We start from the raw sequence: 19,205 nt of genomic DNA on the forward strand, positions 1-19,205 counted from the left end.
AACTTCGAAAAAAGGGACACATTTGCCTTTGAATAAGCTTAGGTCGCCAAAAAGTGACTTTAGACTCGGCTTGGGTCAGCAAAAAAGTGCCGATTAACTTTATCCTCATAAATTTAGAGTCGTTTGAAACTCTATTATAACCATATTTATGGGCATAGAATGAGAATAAAGATGGGAAACATAAGTTGCCATATGTCGGAAATAAACTTTCCATAAGATGAAGCAAACAAAGTATTAGTACAAAATTAATTTGATTAATATAATACTTTTTCCTTCCAAATTACATTCTATCTCAATTTTAGAAGATAAGTTTACGTTATATTTTTCTAATAAATTTATTTAAACGCCAACGATGCTCATTTTGCTATTTTAGCCACAAAAAACCATTTCCAGTTCACCCCCTTCCACGATCGAACGTCTCAATGAAAGTAATTTTATTTCCAAAGTAAACTTTGTGCGCTTTTTGTTTGTTAACCCAATTGAACAGCTATTGAACAATGCGCGCAGTGGCGCGGAATGAATGTTAAGCTCCCCACAAGTTCTTAATGGGTTAACACGCCACGCCCTCGATTCTCGGGCTCGTCTCGCCCAAGTCTCGCCGTGTCTCTATCAATATGTTGATTAACTCTTTTATTTATGAGCCGCAGCCACAGCCGCTGATGCCGCTTATTGGCTTACGTGCAACCTTATACTCCACTTCGCCTCGACTCGCCTGAATTTCCCTTCGCTGCCGAGGGTAAAGTGCATCAATATTGCATTTTCCATATTACATGTATGTTTTTACGGAGCTTTCTTTTCCGTGATAAATAAATTGAATAAATTGGCTCGGTGAAAGCGGATCGAAACCGGGGGATGCACTTTACCGTTAATTACTCTGCGTGTTTACCGCTCATCGAAATTTCACGAGTGGTCCTGGCAGTTCAGAACATTTCGGGGTTAAGTGCCAATGAGCACACATCCCCCTTACCGTACAAATATGTATGCATATATGAATATATTCCAATTTGATTTTTATACATTTTCAATAATTAAGAATAAAAAAAATAGCGCTGCACATGTGAGCACACTTAAGGAACCCTCGAAAGCTTTTTTCCATCGCTCCATCTATCTCATGAGCACGAGCATCCGGTCGCTGCTCCATGGAAACTGCGAAAAAAAAACTTTATAAATTATGCCAATCAAGAATAAGCGCGTTTTAAGTGCGCTAAATTCCGAGGGGGATGAACTGGAAAAGGTCGCTGCAGAAAAATTCTGCAGAAAAAGCCACAAGCAGCTCTCGCCCCTTTTGACGCCGTGGCTTGATTATTGATAATGACTTTAGAATGAATTTCCAGCGAAAAGTTAATTTAATTATGGCAATTCTTTTCAGACCCCCGAAGGATTGGGTTTCCAGTAACACTGAAGCAATTCAAAAGTGAACGCGGAAAGCAGTTTGTGCATACAAATTACACGTTTGACTAAGGCGTTGAATTCAAAAGAAATTCTAGTGAAAGGAGTCTTTTATTTAAGGGGTGCATATTAAGCCCTGTGCTTATAGAAATTCGATTTTTAAATCACACCTAATGAACTTAGTTTCCTTTAAAAGTACAGGATAAATTTGCAACTAAAACTGAAGCATAAAACAATTGACGAAAACAATCGATTTTAACGCCCCAAGCTATCGGTCGTTCCATTAAGCGTTGCAAAAGACTTTCATCAATCCGTAATTAACTCATAAGGGGCGTCCCAATTATCAATCGAACTGTGTCGGTCAGCGGGCCGTGGCATGCACCACCCGCGGGGCAGAAATCGACGGATTCCTTTGGCTGCACTCCGACGGACGCGATTGTCATTGTTAGTGCTGCTTGGTAGTTAGTCGCGCGTTTATAATTAAAACGTAATTGCCGCAATAAATTGCACAAACCGCAACTGCCAGCGGACTCGCCGGCAGGAGGGAGCAGAATCGGTGGCAGAAATAGAGCTTTTTCCCCGTCGATTGCCATTGCAGCTGCCACCAATGCAGGCAGCCATAAAAAGAAATGTCTGATTACACTGGAAAGCAGCTAAAAGGATGCTTCAATGCTATCTAGTTTTTGTTTTTAAAACCTAAAACCATTCGTTATCTAAAACCATTAAATTGTCTTTAAGGTACATATACGTATTGCGTATACGTAATTTGTAAATTCTGAAATACAATTTTTTTTAAGACTGAAGAAATCGATTAAACTTAAAAACAAAAATTTCCTTAAAAATTTTTAGCTTGTTTTTCACAGCTATGTCGACATAACTTGCTTTTAGATGCATATTTTGTACCAATCAGCCATTGCTGATCCAAGCTTAAATATATGAAAAAACGAACCATTTTCTTTCCCTTTTTGATAAAATTAAAAATATTTTGGTAGCCCAGTGTTAATCGCAACCCGAAGCCCGCAAAATACTCACAACGTGGCGCCACCGATGTACATGCTGCCCTCGAACGGACCGAACTCCTCCTCGGGCAGCAAATCGAGCATCTGGTAATCGGTGTTTATCATGAAGCGCACATGATACTGGTTGTAGTCGATCCATATTTTATGCCACTCGCCGCCGTTCAGCCGGCGGTGCGAGTTAATGACCAGTTCGCGGGTGGTGCCCGTGCTCAGGGTGAAGGTGAACGTGAGCTGGTCGTCGCCGGTCAGGGCCACCATGAAGGATGGGTAGTGCGGCCGGATGGGCGGCTGGAACAGCAGGATGGCCTTCTCGCCGGTGGTCCTAAACGAGAAGGCGATGTCGCCCTTGCGCCACCCGGGCACCTCGATGTACGACTGCGATGTGGTGAAGGTGACCACGTACTTCTGCGTGTCTGCGGGCGAAACGAGAGCAGAGTCATTAACTAGCTAATGGGTGATGCAGTAAATAGTTATAGAGTGACATAAAATTAAGAGTTTCTAAACAAAAATAACAAGCAAGAGGTAAATTAATACCCAAACAGGTATCTAAAGGTTGTAAAGGTTGTAACTATTAGTGCGAAAACTCGAAAAGGTTTTTTACACATACTTATTTTAAAAATTGTGGTTATTTGTCCAATAATCTACTCACTTGTTTCAACGCATTCCAGAGGACCCAGAGTTATGCGGCCCTGGGCCTCGTCGTCCATATCCTTCTGCTGCAGGAAGTACATATTGGTAATGCCCAAGCTCTGCGGATCCTGGTAGTATCCCTCATCCGAATTCCATTTGTTCTCCTTCACATCGCAGTTGCATGATTGATTCGGGTCCACGCACGTCTTGTTAACGGAGCACGGACAGGCGCCTCTGCAGAAGAGTTGGTTTCGGTTTTCCGTTTTCGGGTTCCGGGTTTTCGGTCGGGGTTTTTCGGGGTGGGGTCCAGAAAAAAAGGTGAAAGGTATTAGAAAAAGTTCGCATACATTTGCATACATTTGAGACGCAGAGCCGGCATTTTGACGAGCCCGTTGAGTGACCGACTGAGCCACATCCGCCGCCCACTTTTTTCGCTTTTCGCTGCGCCATTTATGCAGAAATATTCGTTGGGTATCAACCAATTTGAGGTTGTATCAGTGACAGGGCAATTAAGGGACAATCAACTTCAATTACTAAGGGCAGGGATTTTATTTTATGGGTTGTAAATATTGGACAAAGTCTCATTTAACGAGGCTCCTAAAGAAAACTTTATGAATTATATTATAAAACAAATACACAATTATAGAATTAATGGTATCTGTTACTAATGAGTTTTACATAAGATTAAGGAATATAAGATCTGATGGATCTAAAGAACTATGTTTTAGAAACCCCATAGAGTATCCTATGATCCAAAATTTCTTCTCTATGAATGCCTCTCTTTTTCCGGCTTATGTTTGTGTTTTCTGCGGTTTGGGACTGCATGTGCTGCTTCCGTTTCCGTCTCCGTGTTGCAAGATCCGCAGCGAAGCCGCCGCAGCAGCAGGAAAACATTCGCACACAAACAAAAACAAACGAGGCTGTCAAATTTTGAATGAGTAAAGACCGAACTACGAGCCAATGATGGATGGCCAAATGGTCTGGGCCAACACATGCACACGCCCGGAACCGAGCTAGAAGTTAACCCATTTTTTTTTGTCTTGACCCAGTCTGTGTGTTTCGCTTTCTGCATTTTTCGGGCCGTGGCCAACCAGAACGCCATTCATTCATGGAGGCAAACAAACAAGTGGCAAAAAAATGAAAACGAAACCAAAGTCGGAGCTGTTAAGGCTTTCGAATTGATTTACTGAAAGCGGAAATTAGTGACGCAGTCCGAACAAAACAAAACAAAACAAAGAGCGAGCGGCAGCAACAAGCGACTGGAAATTGCTGCCGCCAGATGTTGCCTACTTTGCTGCGCATGATGTATTGTCAAAAGGGTTTCCATACAGCCATACAGCCATACAACCAACCATACAGGCCCAACCTATGGCGAACTTGAGTCACGAGGATGAGGTTTGGCAAAGAAATTAGGCGTAAAGACTAAATTTGTGTGCGCAAAGCCATTCATTTTAAAAAGGTCTGCCATAGCAAGAAAAATTACCCGGACAAACTTGTAACGAACAAAAAATGAAGAAGCTTATGAATAAGAAATCTGATAAATCGAATGTTGAATACCCGCTATAAAAATGTATTAACTTTTTAGGAACCAAAAAAAAAATAGCAAGCATTAAAGGGAATGACAGTTCAAAGAACTTTACTTGAGATCTTTAAAAAATTATACAACAATACAAATTCAACTCTGAACTCTTAATAATATTAATTAAAAAGTTCAGAGTATTATTTTTAACTTGTTTAATCTGCATACACTTTTTCATGGTTACATTAAGTATATTCCTGAATATACCCTTGGAAAAAATATAAAAAATCTGGAGTAACGAAAGAGTTGTTCGACAATATGGTGGCTGGGCACATAAATTTGTATGGGCCGGGGAAAAAACGAGAAGAGATATGCTGGGACTCACTCATAAACCTTATTAGCGCTGAGGCGGAAACATATTTGCCTGACATAAATACCAAACTCAGGCCTTTTGTTTTGCACTTTTGCAATTTTGCCGTATTCTGGTCGACATGCCGTTTTGTCATTCGGTTCGTTTGGCTTTTTTAAGGGTTTCGCCATTAGTTTACCTCGGATGAAAGGCATTTGGCAGCCGGTTATGCTGCTCGAGCTTTCGGCACCATAAAATTTTATGCTCCAATGCATGGCAACAAATGCGGCAAATATAACTTTGGCTTAAGGGACGAGCATTGGGTTAGGTCTAAAAAAAGGAAGGAAAATTTCAAGAGCTAAGCAAACACTAGATCTTGGTCAGTTCAGTGGTCCGATGTCCATGACAAATTAAACAGGACAGATGGCTCCAAAGTACAACCACACACAACTGACAATTGTAGACGTGGTCTGAGCCTCTGGAGCATCTATCGATGCTTTATGAAAGTGAAGTTGCAGTCAGTTTTCCCTGGAAAATAGAACACAGCATCAGCATCTGTGTGTGATGGGTAAATATGTCAGTTTGCATTAGGCGAAGTTTCCAGCACGGCATTTATAGTATGCATGTGCGAGCAATTAATTTAAGTTTCGTTTACAATGGAAGCGCCAGCGTGAGGAATTTCTCTCCCTTCGAAATTCGGGATTTATATTGTTGGATTACCACGTACTGTATAGTCCACTGGAGCAGAACGCACATACAATTTCAGGGGGCGGATGGGTGGGGCACGGTGATAATCCAGGGTGCAACAACAAGTTGGGCAAATAGACTGCAACATTAATTGTGTGGCCAGCGGTGGACCAAATTATCCACCAGCATGTCTAGAGTCTAAGCTACGAATTGTGGGTTGGAATTAGGAAAATGGATTTACAGAATATAAACAGGATTTTAGGATAAGAGTTTTGAATATTTTAAAAATTGTTTCTTTTCCTAAAATAAGTATTTTGTATATTAATGATCTTTTAGCAATATATTTTTAACGAAACTTGCTAGCTTAATAAGTTTTCTAGTTTTCCTCAATTTTGTCCACTGTACCTAAAACCCTGCTTCTGTCCAATTGTGTGCTGTTTGCGGTGACGTGGCTCAGCACGTAAATCACAGACACCCCAAGAGCACCCCCAGCACCTGGTGTGATTCCATCGCTTACCTCTTGACATTGCCCAGGAAGTCGACGGTGAGATTCTTGGCCGAGGACGTGAACCAGGTGGCCGAGTGCAGTTCCAACTGGGCCCGAAAGCAGTCGTACTTGATGTACTGAGTGCAGTACAGCGAGTGCGAGATGAGTTCCTGCAGCATGTGAGGCGAAAATTCCCGATATCTGATGTTGAAGCTGAAGTCGCTTTCCCTGGCAGATCTCACATCCACTTGACTGGGCAGATTGTGTTCCACAATTGTTTTTGTGGCGTTCTCGAGACTCTGGAAATCGCACTTAACATGGGCAGGCGGAAAGACCCCATTGCCATCGATGTCGATGAGGTAAACGTCGGACTTTGTGAAGCCCAATAAGGCCAACTCCTCACAGGTCTTTCGGTACTTGGTAAAGTGGCAATTTTTGCCAATGTAACCAGTGTGTTTGCAGTCACAGGTGACACGATCGTCCTTCACAAAGCACTTGCCACCATGCTCGCAGGTGTTGGGTCTTTTGCAGGGATCTATGTAGTTGCAATTGTCTAGGGCAACCTGAAAAATACAAAAAGTATAGTTTGAAAGGGTTATTAAAAGAAATATTAAGTTTGAGGTGCCGTGATGGTGATTATGCTGAATAAAAATGTGTTATTCAGTCTTACCTCTCCCACAACTCGTTCCGTTTTGACCACATGGCGGGGCTCAATCAGATGATTGTTGATCTCTATATCCCGGATACAGCCCACTAAGCCCATGGCCGCCGACTTCAGGCTGCTGCCGATGATCAGCTTATCGCCGATGTTAAAGGTCAATCCGTACATTTGGCTGAGAGTGTGTCGATAATCCACCGTGAACCGAATCTCGCCCAGCTTGTAATCCAACTCCACGCTGTGCCACGAGGTGGCCCTATTGATTTTAATGGTGGTCGAGTGCGTTACATTGTTGTTGACATCGGGGACCAGATCGAAACTTAGTTTGTCCGACGTCAGACGTATCTAATGGATGGGCGGCCATTTTGCAATTTCCGTTAGGCGCGCGTTTCCGGTGGAGTTGCATGGTGGGGTTATTTTTTTTTTTATCGCAGTGGAGCCATTGTTGCCGCCGACGGATGTTGCACGTAGCGCCGAACAAAACCCGAAGCCGCGCATTAGCGTGTTGCCAAATATTAGTTTTTGTCATCGACATCGCATATGTAAAAGCCGATGGCGAGTGGAGAGAGAAAAATAGAAAACTCTGTTAGCATTAGAAGATTCGACTGCGTCAGTGTGTTTGTAAGTGGAAATAAATCAAAATTGTGAAAATGCCCGAAATGCAGAACTGCACAACCACATTCAAATACCCCCATCGCTCCATTCCCCGCGCCCACGCACACATTTCAATTTAAATGCCTTTGTGCATTAGCTTCGCTTAAATCATATTACGCATACGCCACGTGGCCACGTTCAGTTTGGCAATTGCCGAATCAATCGGCCAGTTTCGATGGGGTCCGGAGGGAACTGTTGTTGAAATTGCTGCCCATTAATGTGCAGAAAGCGTGGGGATTTTGAAGGGGGATCGAGTGGTATTTATCCACGACTCTTTATCATCCATTTGAACCTCTGTAACCAAATTGCTATATTCTTGGTGTCATATGCATCTGAAATTGTCATTTCCAGCTATGATGCTGATTTAAGGAACTAGTTCCATATGGTATAACCCTTTTTAAGATTATTTTTCTACTCATCAGTTATTTTATTGCTAATAAATGAAAAAACAATCCAGACAATTACAGACAAACAAATCTGATGTATAGCCTTGCCATCAACTATTTATTTATCTGCAAACTTTTATACCATAATCCTACTAATTTGATAGCTATACATATTTTTTGCCCATTCGCTCTCGGCAGTACATTATTCTAGGGAATCAAAAACAAAATATTTATTGAAATTTCATGAACTTGCTGGTGCTGCAACACACAGCTCAGCACAGTTGCAATTTGTACACGTCCGTATAAATAAATGTACCAACAAGCTGGCGAGTGTGTGTGTGTTTATGTGTGTGTTCCATATTTATCTATGCTCATTGTGAATTGCGCTTTTGCGTCGCTTATGCGAAATGGCAAACACTCAGATTTTATTGCATATTTCATTAGATTTTTGTCAGAGCGTTATGTTTAAAGGCAAACACTTTTCCACCCACCCGGACATTCGTCGCCAACTGTGACAATATTTCAAATGATTTTTATTCCTGCGCTGCCACCGCGAGTTTTGTTGTGTTGTTTGCCTATTTCGCCCATTTGCGCGCTGTCAATAAATTCGATTTTCGATTTGTGATTTGCGATTTATGCGGGCGCATAGTTTTTATGTCACACCCCGAATCCAAACCCTCTGTGCAGCATCTGACATGACATTCCGTGTTGCATACACATGTTTGTGCTCTTCTATGGAGGCTTTCCTTTTTTTTTTGGGTTTTTGGGGGGTCCTATTGAGTGACGGGGGGCGAAAATTCTGTTGGCAATTTATTAGTTTGTTGAGCTCCATACGCAACACGCAGGTGGCAATTTTGTGGCCTACGCCGGGTAAATAGTAAATAAATAAAAGCTCGTAACTGATGCCTTTTTGAAGCTGCGCAAATGCAGATAGGATATCGCGTGAAATTAAAGCGGCGGTCAATGTAATAGCTCTACTTATGGCTTTGTTCTCAAAATTAAACACAAAATTGAATATAAATACTGCAACTAAATGCTGATATTTGCTCGAATATTATTATAATTTAATACAAGTCAAAGATTGCCATTAACATTTATATAATGGACGCGTAGAGCTCCTAAAGCTATTATTTCAACCTCAACTGTCTGCATTTGAATTATTTCCCAAATAAAAAACACAAACAGAGTCATATTATAAAACCTGACACAATCAATTTAGTATTAATTTGGGTGCGCATAAATCGTCAAGCGGCAAATGGCAAATAAGCCGTAGAGTCGTAGAGTCGATGCAAAATTGAATGGCTTGCGGCATAAATATTCATTGGCATTACAACGGCAATTTTATTGCAATGCCAATAAGTCAGAGTCTCTGCAGTGACATTTCGGGCTTGTTTTTGGGGTGAGTGCGACTTGCAATCAAAAGGAACAAAATCAACAATAAAATGCAAATAAATACGGCCGGCACACATGAATATTCCTTTTAGTACGTCCTACGTACATTGCCCAAATGTCAAGTAACCAAATAAACGTTCTTGGACAGGCCAAGACAAGGTTTGTTTGTTTAAATACAGATAAATGCTACTGACAACCATATAAACATCAAATCACTGGAGGTTTTACGTGTGGGTGGGGTTGAAAATAGGTCTGGTTTTTGGGAAACATTGTCACCCGACTGGCATTAAACTGTGGAATTGTTTTTGTGATCGATTACAACGCACTTTTATGCCGAGCCTCAATCTGTTGTGCCCAGTATCTCTCTGTTTGTCCGGTTATAAATTGGTTTTTCATGGAAACATTTAACTTGCCTTCAATTGTTTTGCAGCAGCCATGACATAAATCTATAAAAATGGTTATATGAAATAAATGGCAGGCCACCGAATGGAACAAAGAAAAGAAAACATTTTTGGGCAATTTCGGTTAATATTATTAGTATTTTCTTGTACGATTTATTAGCATTTTTTGGCAAAGATGTCGTTTTCGGAAATAATAGAGAAGATAGTCTGTGAGTCTTTTTGGTAATTGTATTACTACTTTTCGTTATACCACAAAATACGAATCATTTTTTTCACAAAAGCCAGGCTCTATCCTTTAGAATAGGCTAATATAAGTTATTTCCTCTACGAAAGCTTTCGGAAAGAATACAAAAATAAATATTTTAGGAAAATAAAGTCCTTGCAAGAGCACACAATCGCTTTGAGCTACCGACGAGATGAATAATGCCAAACAATTACAAAACACTAAGCTCATTTGACTTTTCATTGCATTAGCCGGAGTCGAGTTTCACTCAGCAGCGCTTAAATTTAATTGCATTTTCCGCATTCCCAATGGCAGCCAGTATTTTTGGGTACACTTTCGTTTGCCCCCCAATGTGTGCTGCACACTACATATATGCGAACGGATGGAGCATGCCTTCGAGTCCTGTGTATGAATGCGAATGGCTGTGTGTGCGTTTTCGGGGGAATTTTGTGCTGGTATGCAAGTATCATACACAAGCCTGCACAGTAACACACACACCCACACGCACACCCGCACAACCACGTGCACATTTGATTTGCATTTCATTTTCTCAGCCGAAGTCTCTGCTGCTGCTAAGTCGTCTTAAGCAGCACGTCGTGTGTGTGTGTGTGCGTGTTTGTGGCTGTGTGTAATGCGTGTGTGCAGCTCAGAAGCTCAAACAATGAGCAGGAGTGAGTGTGTGAGTTCCAAAAGCACGGTAAAAAATAGGACATTTGTAATGATGTTAGAGGAATTGTAGGAAAATTCTTGGGTGAAAATAAATATTGTTATTATTATTCAAAAAACTTAATAAGTTTTGAGATTTGAAAAATGATTGTTACTTCTTGGACTGAAAAAATACTTTATCGAGTATATAGCGTAAATATAAGCAGGACATTCTCTTGATATCCTGAAGAGTTCCAAGGCTTAGCCTATTTAGTATTTACTTAAGATCACTAACCCTCCTTAAGACACCCCCTTCTTTCAGTGCACATTTGACTGAATGCTTGGATGGCCGCACTTACCTCCCAGAAACCATTTCCGGCACTGGTCGTTACGTCACTGTAGGCCAGCACGGCACCCGGCCGACTGCTGCGGAAATCGAATTTAATATTAAATTCTTCGGCGTGATTTATGGGCCACCAAATGTGTGATGTCGCAAAGGGATAGGTGATAGGTATCACATTCACTTCGTTCTCGACGAACTCCGCCTCCAGTACGCCTGACCCAGAAACGGAAGACACAGAGAGAGAGAGAGAGTCAGAGGCTCGTTAGGGTATGCCAAACATGTCGCCAGCAAATCGCTGCACTCGATATTAAATTGCACTCCACTCACCGTGATAGTGCACCTTGGGATTCCCCCGCTGCAGTTCGTACAGGATGGATATGTCGTTGTAGAAGACGTACTTCAGGCTGCCCACGAAATTGTTGTGGGAGGCCAGGCCCTTCTTCTTGTGCAGCTCCGGACCGCCTCCGAAGTAGATCTCCGGATCGAAGAGCAGATTCCCACTGGCCGTGGCCGGCAGCTCCAGCACCTTCTGCTGCTGATCCAGGATAATGCTAACCGTTCGCTGTTCGTGCAGTATCGTCAAATTGTGCCAATATCCTCGGGTCAGGTCGTCGGTGAGCACGGTACTCATTACGTTATCCCCAAAGTCCATTTCCACATGAATCGATTGGTTTTTAATGGCAGCCGCTATATACTGATGCTTCAGAGACTCTCCGCTGGCGTAGAACAAAGCCGAATCGTCAAAGTTCGTGCGGAACATCAGACTTATCCTTCTGGTGGAGGAATGCACTCGATCCTTCCAGTCGTAAATCCTGTAGGACACATAGCTGGCTCCCCGCAGAGTAATTATAGTGGCCGCTGAAAAAAAAATCATATAGAATACATTAATCGCTGAATGACACTCTTTCTCAAAAAGTATTGGTTTACCACAATTCAACAAGCAAAGAATTTTTTTTCCTTGAATACTTAAATCCAATTATTACGCTTAAAAATGTTACATAAAAAAATATATATATACATATTCAATTCACACTTTTATTGCCAGTAAATTCACTGCTTAAACCGACTAAAAAATACAACTTAATTTGTAAATCAGCAATGAATAAAATCGAAAATTGTAATCCGGATATTTGTAACAATATGCACAAAAAACTTTTGTGTCAAACACCTGTTAACCCAGATGATGTTGAAAAAAATTAGTTCACTTATTTAGCATATTTGTATATTTTAGCATACGTATTATCCGTCAGAGTTCTTGAAACTTCAACCATAGTTTTCCTTTTTTTTAACTCCCTTGCCACTTGTGCATTATCTGCCTCCTGCACAGAACAAAAAAATAAAATTCACTGAAAAAGCTTTGGTGGGCCGCAAAAATAGATTATGTATACTGTTTGCTCTATGGCGGCCTTTAGGCATTCGCCTGATGTTCGTCCTGTCCCATTCTTTTCTGATCCTGATTCTGGCCTCTTGTCCTGTCCGTGAACCAAATGTGCAAATCGTGTAACGCGCTATTTTCATGCTATTTTTTTGTGGCCGCTGGTGGTGCAGTTTTCAGTGGTTCGTACTGATGGGTGGTTTGGGTGGTGGCATGACAGCAACCGCGTTTTGCCCGCTTATCTGACAGTGCACACGTGGTCCCACTCGATAACGCATCGCCACCCACACATACCCCGAGTACTTTACACTGAGCGAATATCTATAAGCAACATACAGTAAATATCTAAAGTTACAGCTTCTTTAACAAGTTTATAAAAAAGGATGCAACAATTTTTATAACTTTTTTCAATGCTCAGACAGTTTATGTTACTGCTTTGAACATACATTTAATTAATTTTAGTTGCCAAGCATAATTTCTCTAGCTTTTTCCCAGTGTCTAGAGCCCCACGCAGATACCCGGCGTACTTCATAATTTTATTTGCATTTTGTTGGAGAAAAAACATTCTGCTGCATTGGACCACAGAGGTGTGCTACAATTTTGTTGCGCTAACCCGAGTTGCGAGTCCTTCGTTGGGTTTATGTTAATGCAGGTGCATAATGAGGCGGGCGATGTATGGGGTCCCATTAGAGCAGGCCGCAGCGTGTGACAATCACGGTCTTCTTGGACTTGCCGTTCTTGGTTCCGAATGCCTGGCAGTTCTGGAGGACCCTGAGGCCACCGCACACCCGTCCAAAGATGACCCGATTCCACGGCGCCACCGAGGGCTTGAAGCTGATGGTGTAGCTCAGGAGACCTTGGGGAAAGTGGCGGCGATAGTCCCATGGATACGAGATCACCCCCGTCAACTTGCTGGGATCCAGAAAGGAGTACTTAACGCTGTGGTGATCCCGCAATGGATCATTGCCACCGGGCACCAGTTCCCCCTCCATCCAAAGATCTGAGAATATTCGCACGAACTGATGGCATTTGATGTCGTTATGAGTGGCCATGCGCACAAATTCCAAAACCACTTCGGGACTCAGTTCCGTGTAAAGTTGAAGGAGTAACCTGCCCAGGAACTGGTTATTTTCCCGCACGGCCAAGTCGAAATATATTGTTGGGCGGAGGAGAACATGTGCACTTCGTTTTCCAAGTCGCGGCGATGGCATATAGGGTATAAACTCAGCCACCGTTTCATCAGAGGCTTTTTGCTCCATGGTCTTGACAGGAACCACCCAAGGATTGTGATTGTCCACCTTTGGGGTAAATGGTTAGCTTAGGGAAATCTCATAGAATTATATCTACTGTCATTTATAAGATGATTATCGTTTGTAAATAACGAAGTACTCAATTTAATGTTAACCAACCCTTAACCTCGCATGAAAAAATTTGTTGTAACAATTGTGTAACCATAGGTATCCATTTTACCCAAAATTAAAACATTAACCCACCTTGGACTTGACCTTCGAGAGGCGACAACCTAGCTGCCTGTTCTCCTGATTCAAACGCTCTGCCAGTTCACGGATCTTTACCCGATTCGGCTGAAGGGAAGGAAAATAGCGATTGAAGCTATTAACGCCGCCCTTCAACCGACAGGTCTGGTTGATCCGTCCCAGGAGCTCGAGGTTTTTGCGAAATATATTCTGCTTCCGGTTGAATTCGGTTGATAGCTGGCTACGATTAAAGATGCGCAGCTGATTCCCAATGGAGTCCCCAGACGATTTGATATTCTTGAGGCGCCTACGATCGATTTGTGCCTGTCGGATCTCCATCATGCTCTTATAGGTAACCAGGTTATTATCCGCTTCCCTGCCTGCCGATCGCATTATCCGCCTGAATTCCGCATAGGAGGGAACCCTCTTATTCAGCAACTTGTCGCGCACCTCTCTGTTCTTCGTCATCAGTTCGTTGGCCACCTTTTGTGCCCGCAATTGGGTGAGTCTACTCGTTGGAGCATTTACATAAATCTCTGCGAAGTTAGCTCCACGTTGACTCATTCTACTAAAACTGGATTACTGTACACAGTGCTAATGATTTTCGCTAAAGCCTAACTTCAAAAATTTGTGGAGTTGTGTCTAAGGTAAACAAACTTAATTGCAGATAGTAAAGTTCTTGTATGTAATAAATGTGACTTTAAAACCAAATGCCTCCTTAGTTGGCTCAATTTACTTATAGAATAGTTGACATATTTTTATAAAAAAAAACCCAAGTATTTATTTTTGGATTCATTACCAAACTGATTTGATAAAAAAGTAATTTACCCATCACGTTCCAACCCATCCACGAATTTGTATAAATTCCATTCATAGATATTTTATGGTTAAATTTATAAATACACTTTTTATTAAAGCCATGGCTCTAATTGAAGGTGTGACATTATCATTTCGGCAAAGCAGACCACAATCTGGTGTTTTCTATTTTGTTGTGTTACAGCGTAAATGGAAAACTGGCCACAAAATTAACACATGCAGTTTTAGTAGGTTAAATAAACCAAAGATAACAAATAACAATCAAGTATGTTAAACTACTAAACTGTCATTTATATTAGTGAGCAGTGTGGTAGAGTGTTTAACAAAAATTCACTCAAAAAGTGCAGTCTTTGCTGTTTTCCCTCGAATTGGAATCGGAAAAATGCATTCCTTTCCTGCTGCATTATGAATTCCACTTCGGCTGACAACTGTCGTCCAAAGTGCAGAGATGAACTCTGCCCGAAGTCATCATATCGGACATCACAGGACATTCTCTTTCTGGCCTTCCCCCGATTCGTCCTATTTGCTGGCATTTCAATTCACTCATGCCGGAAGAAGCTGAAAAATCTTGTAGTCTCTTTCAGATATGTTGATGCCCGGCTTTTTGGGGCTAATGATTTCCCCAACTGAACGCATTTCGTTGACACTTTTAGCATGGAAAATTGTGAAATCAGAGCGAGTGTGAAGGGGGCGGTTGTGGAGGGATTTCGGGGTGAACTGCACATGAACAGGCTCGTCCTTGTACTGGCAGTTGTCATTTTAGTTATTGCATTACAAAAGGGTCTGCGTTTGATTATGTCTCGTGTCCCTCGTACCCTGTACGAGCTTTCACCATTTTCATACACTGAGCAAAGAGGTGTTAAAAAAATAGGGTTCATTAAAGAAAGTTACAGATTAAAAATTCTACTGTACTTTAAAAACTTTAACACTAACAAGTCAAATTAAATTCTAGGTTTGTAGGCAATTTCCTGAAAATCCCCACTTGGCCAAACTTTCTAAGATAAATCCCCATAATGATTATTAAATTAAGATCTGTTTGCAACATACTTTTTTTAAGTTTAACGGTGAAGTAAGCCGAAATTTGTCACTCTGTAGTATAGCTTCACCATTTGGAATGTGCGAGGTTTTAATGGCCTGACACTGTTTCCGTTCCAGGAGCAGTTCAACATGCAACCGGCAAACCAGCGGGCGGCGAGCGGTGGGCGGTGGGAGGTGGGCGGTGAGTGGTGGATGAGGTACATCTGTGTAATTTGCTTGCACTTGCCGGCGCTCGTTACGTAATTGTGATCAGTTGCAGCAGCGGCAGCAGCAGGCGCTGTAAATGCTTGACAAACTCGCACGTCACGGCGGTCGCTCGATGTCCTTGACAGACGCCATTTAGACAGATAGAGTGAAGAGGAGGAGGGGAGGGGAGGGGACGGTGGAGATAGAGGACACGCGGCATTTTCCAAAATGGCCAACGCTGTCACGGCTGCTGGCGAACCGTTAGCGTTTTTTTTTTTGTTCATTGTGCAATTTGCAGCTGTCCATTGCATCAATACTCCACCTCACTTTCCCCTTGACTCCACTTAATTCCACTGCCACCCGCGAAGTGTGGATTTTATTTTGGATTTTCCTTTTTCCATGGCTGGCGTGTGTTGGTCATCATTTGCATGCAAATTTTTAGCAAACATTTGAAATTCGAGGGGGCTAACTCAGAAGAATGCATTTTGAGATGCCCTAACTAGAGGTTTGCTTTGTAAGGTAACTTGATTAAATTTCTACGGGATATTTATAAAGTGAAACTAAAGTTATAAGTCCAAATATTGTATTTAAATTATACTAGTATATTTACCCGTTGAATTTTGTATTCATATCGTATTTAAAAAATCTTTAACCATTCCCAGTTAGGGTATCAGAATTCTCTTGGCTGCTCCTAACTAACCATTTACATGCCGTAATGCAAAGTTAGTGCCTCGAAAGACCCCTGAAAATTGTGCAATGTCAAAAAACATAAACGAGCTGCTCAATTTTTAATAGGCTTGCCTACATAATGGCCTCGCGTGACTTAATTGAGATTATGGCGGCCTGGAATTGGCTTTATGTCATTAACTAAATGTCGGATGTTGCTGAAGCGGCGGGGTAAACGGAAGGATCGGAGCGTCGGTCTACGGGGTGTATATATATTGAGCTTAACAAACTAATTTTGCGCACATTCTGCCTGGTGTGGCCCGAGCTGGCCGGCAGTCAAAAAGTCAAACACTATTTTGCATAATTTATGGTCAGGTCATTAGCGTGTTTAAAACTGTAGCGACCGAAGGGGGCGGGCGGTGGCAGTGGCTAACCGCTAGCAAACAAACATAGTTTATAATTAAAACAAAATGGCGCCCCTAGGGCCATGTCCAGATACACAGATATATTGGGATTTAGACCGAGTTAGATGGATGTGAGTGACACTTGGAAAAATTAGGGGGTTAGAATTTGAAATTTTTATAGAAATTAATAATGCTGCTTAAAGCTTATGTGTAAATTGTTGTATTGTATGCGAAGTTCTTTAGACCTTATATATTTCACTTAACAAAAAAAAATACTTTGCTATTGCTTACAACATTAAGTAATTGGAAACATAAAATACGAAATTAAATTTGAGTTTAATTTTAAGAAGAGACAGAGGATCTTAATACATTTTTTGTTATTCTTGTACTCATGACATTTTGTTAGTATTAATTTATTCGCTTGTAATTGGTTGTTATAACTTATCGTTTCAAATGCTAAAATATCTTATTTATTCTTATATTTTTTTTGCGGTTAAGTACTCACTGTATATGTCGCAGTGCTCGCCCTCGTAGTGGGTGCCAAAGCAGTCGCAGGATATGCCGCCGTAGTGGTTGATGCAGCGCGATCCCACGAAGCAGAGGTTGTGCCGGGACTCGCACATGTCGGAGCAGCCTTCGTTGACGTTCTCGTGCTTGGTGGCCACCAGGGGGGCGATGGGCAGGAGGTCGGAGGCGGCCTTGCCGGAGCTGAGCACCACATTGCGGATGCAGCCCACAAAGGACTCCGTAATGTATTTCACGCCGTGCAGCTTCTCCTCGGAGGAAAGGCCTGCGAAATTGCAGAACGGGGGGAGATTGTGGGGATTGGTCAGTTGTTTGGTCTTGGCTGGGAAACCACAGATTAATTAACATGCTGAATATTTGGGAATGGATTTTGGCTATATCTGTGTGGGCTTTGGTGGGCGGAGTGACCATGTCGGACAGCCATAACATAATTTCGTTGTTTACAGTTGAAAGTTTTGATGGGATTTTTGGCTGCTGCTGTTGCTAGAGATTTAAATATTGCTTAATTAAAAAAGTTGTCTCCACTCAGTTTTCGGATCAGCAAAGAGCGGACTAAATAAATACAATCAGAGGAGGCGGTAGATGTTCCGCAATTATTCATTGTCATGAAGGAACTAAAGTTACATATTCAAAACATATTCAAAATTTCGATAGAAGCTACCTTTAAAATAAAATAAATGTTTGCCTTTTATTTGGCCATTTTGCTTAATGGAAACACCATGTGCAAAATGCCATATTTATTTATTGACTTCATCATAACAAATATTTGGTGCAATTGTTCCATAAAATGCTTTTAAAGTTTATTGATTGCATGCTTTCCATTTCATTTTCACGTTTCACTTTCGGCTAGTCTCCTGGGTTTTCTTTGAAACGCAACCACAACAAAATTATTTTTCCACGCTCTAAATTTTCTATAGACCCAGCTCGGCGGGAGCTGGCTCGGAAAAACTAGACCAACATCATCAGAGTGCAATCAATGGCCCATTCTGTCTGCCTACTCACAAAACCCTTTTTTTTTGCCATGGCCTCTGGTGTTCGCAACGTGAAATAATTAAATTTTCAAATAACGCACCAAAGCAGCTTTCAAAGTCATACATACGAACACTTACAATGCTCCGATTCAATGGGAAATGAGCAAGTTCAGTTTTCGGTCGTTCACTCGACTTTTTGAGCTTATGCACCAAAACAAAAAGTTTTTAATCTGTGTTATGTTTGTTTTTGGTCGTATAGTATTGGTAGTATAGTATATATGTTATTCCCAGTTCTGACACATTGGTTGGTTATCTAAGTGAAGCCTGATTTATAAATAAATATATCAAACTTTCCTTTCACCACATGATTTTCCAATGTTTTTGATTACTTTCTGTGTATTGTGTGAGTGTGTGCGTCGCCACCGCGAAACTGCAAATTCGATTTAAAATTTTCAGTTGCACATATTCCGAATTTTCGCCAGTGCTTTTATATGCTATTCTATCCCGTATATATATATGTACATACATATATGCATACTAAACTTTCTATGTTCCACGCTGATGCGCTGGTTTATGTGTGAATTTCGCGTACGAAAATCGTTGCATATATTCTGGCGCTGCCTTTAATATGATTGATTGTGTGGAGCTTGGGCTGGGAGAAGGTGGGAGATGGGAGGTGGGACTTTCGATGGATGGGGAAGGCATACACAATTGATTTGGGCACTCACCTCCGACCAGGACCACCGATGGCAGATTCGTGGAGACGCCGTAGTTGTACTCGTGATTCAGTCCCTTCAGATAGACCTCCTCCTGACTATTGTCGACGCGTGCAATTAATCTTGCGCCATGGACATCGATGCGCACCTGTGCCAAACAGACAGCAAGGGATCGGATCGGTTAGGAGTGCAAAACCAATAAACCAGCTAGCTATTGGGGCGTGGGGATTTCGGATGGGAGATGGGCGATG

The 19,205-nt window shown here is 41.7% G+C and overlaps 2 protein-coding genes across 6 annotated transcripts in view; both read right to left on the reverse strand.

Moving 5' to 3' along the window:
- LOC108096262 overlaps nt 1-19,205 on the reverse strand; it is a 63,177-nt gene that overhangs the window by 25,438 nt on the left and 18,534 nt on the right. For all 5 annotated transcript variants that reach the window (XM_017197721.2, XM_017197719.2, XM_017197723.2 and 2 more), the window contains 8 exons: nt 18,967-19,102; nt 17,248-17,532; nt 11,110-11,640; nt 10,799-10,995; nt 6,751-7,083; nt 6,111-6,643; nt 3,058-3,272; nt 2,422-2,821 (listed from right to left, as the gene is read on the reverse strand). In XM_017197721.2, coding sequence (XP_017053210.1) covers nt 2,422-2,821; nt 3,058-3,272; nt 6,111-6,643; nt 6,751-7,083; nt 10,799-10,995; nt 11,110-11,640; nt 17,248-17,532; nt 18,967-19,102 — 2,630 coding nt within the window. The remainder of the gene's footprint in view (nt 1-2,421; nt 2,822-3,057; nt 3,273-6,110; nt 6,644-6,750; nt 7,084-10,798; nt 10,996-11,109; nt 11,641-17,247; nt 17,533-18,966; nt 19,103-19,205) is intronic.
- On the reverse strand, nt 12,673-14,331 carry LOC108096266. Its single transcript, XM_017197726.2, has 2 exons — nt 13,651-14,331; nt 12,673-13,455 (listed from the first exon to the last, which is right to left on the reverse strand). Exons 1-2 carry the CDS (start codon nt 14,194-14,196, stop codon nt 12,844-12,846), a joined length of 1,158 nt encoding a protein of 385 aa, XP_017053215.1. The 5' UTR covers nt 14,197-14,331; the 3' UTR covers nt 12,673-12,843.

The sequence above is a fragment of the Drosophila ficusphila genome, unplaced genomic scaffold (genome assembly GCF_018152265.1).
Source record: "Drosophila ficusphila isolate 14025-0441.05 unplaced genomic scaffold, ASM1815226v1 contig_106, whole genome shotgun sequence".
NCBI lineage: Eukaryota > Metazoa > Arthropoda > Insecta > Diptera > Drosophilidae > Drosophila > Drosophila ficusphila.

Excerpts from the sequence above, each read along its gene's own strand:
- LOC108096266 (XM_017197726.2), bottom strand. The coding sequence starts at position 14,196 with ATGAGTCAACGTGGAGCTAACTTCGCAGAGATTTATGTAAATGCTCCA. Across the intron at positions 13,456-13,650 it reads TCTCGAAGGTCAAGTCCAAG|GTGGACAATCACAATCCTTG; the intron begins GTGGGTTAATGT and ends TTTACCCCAAAG.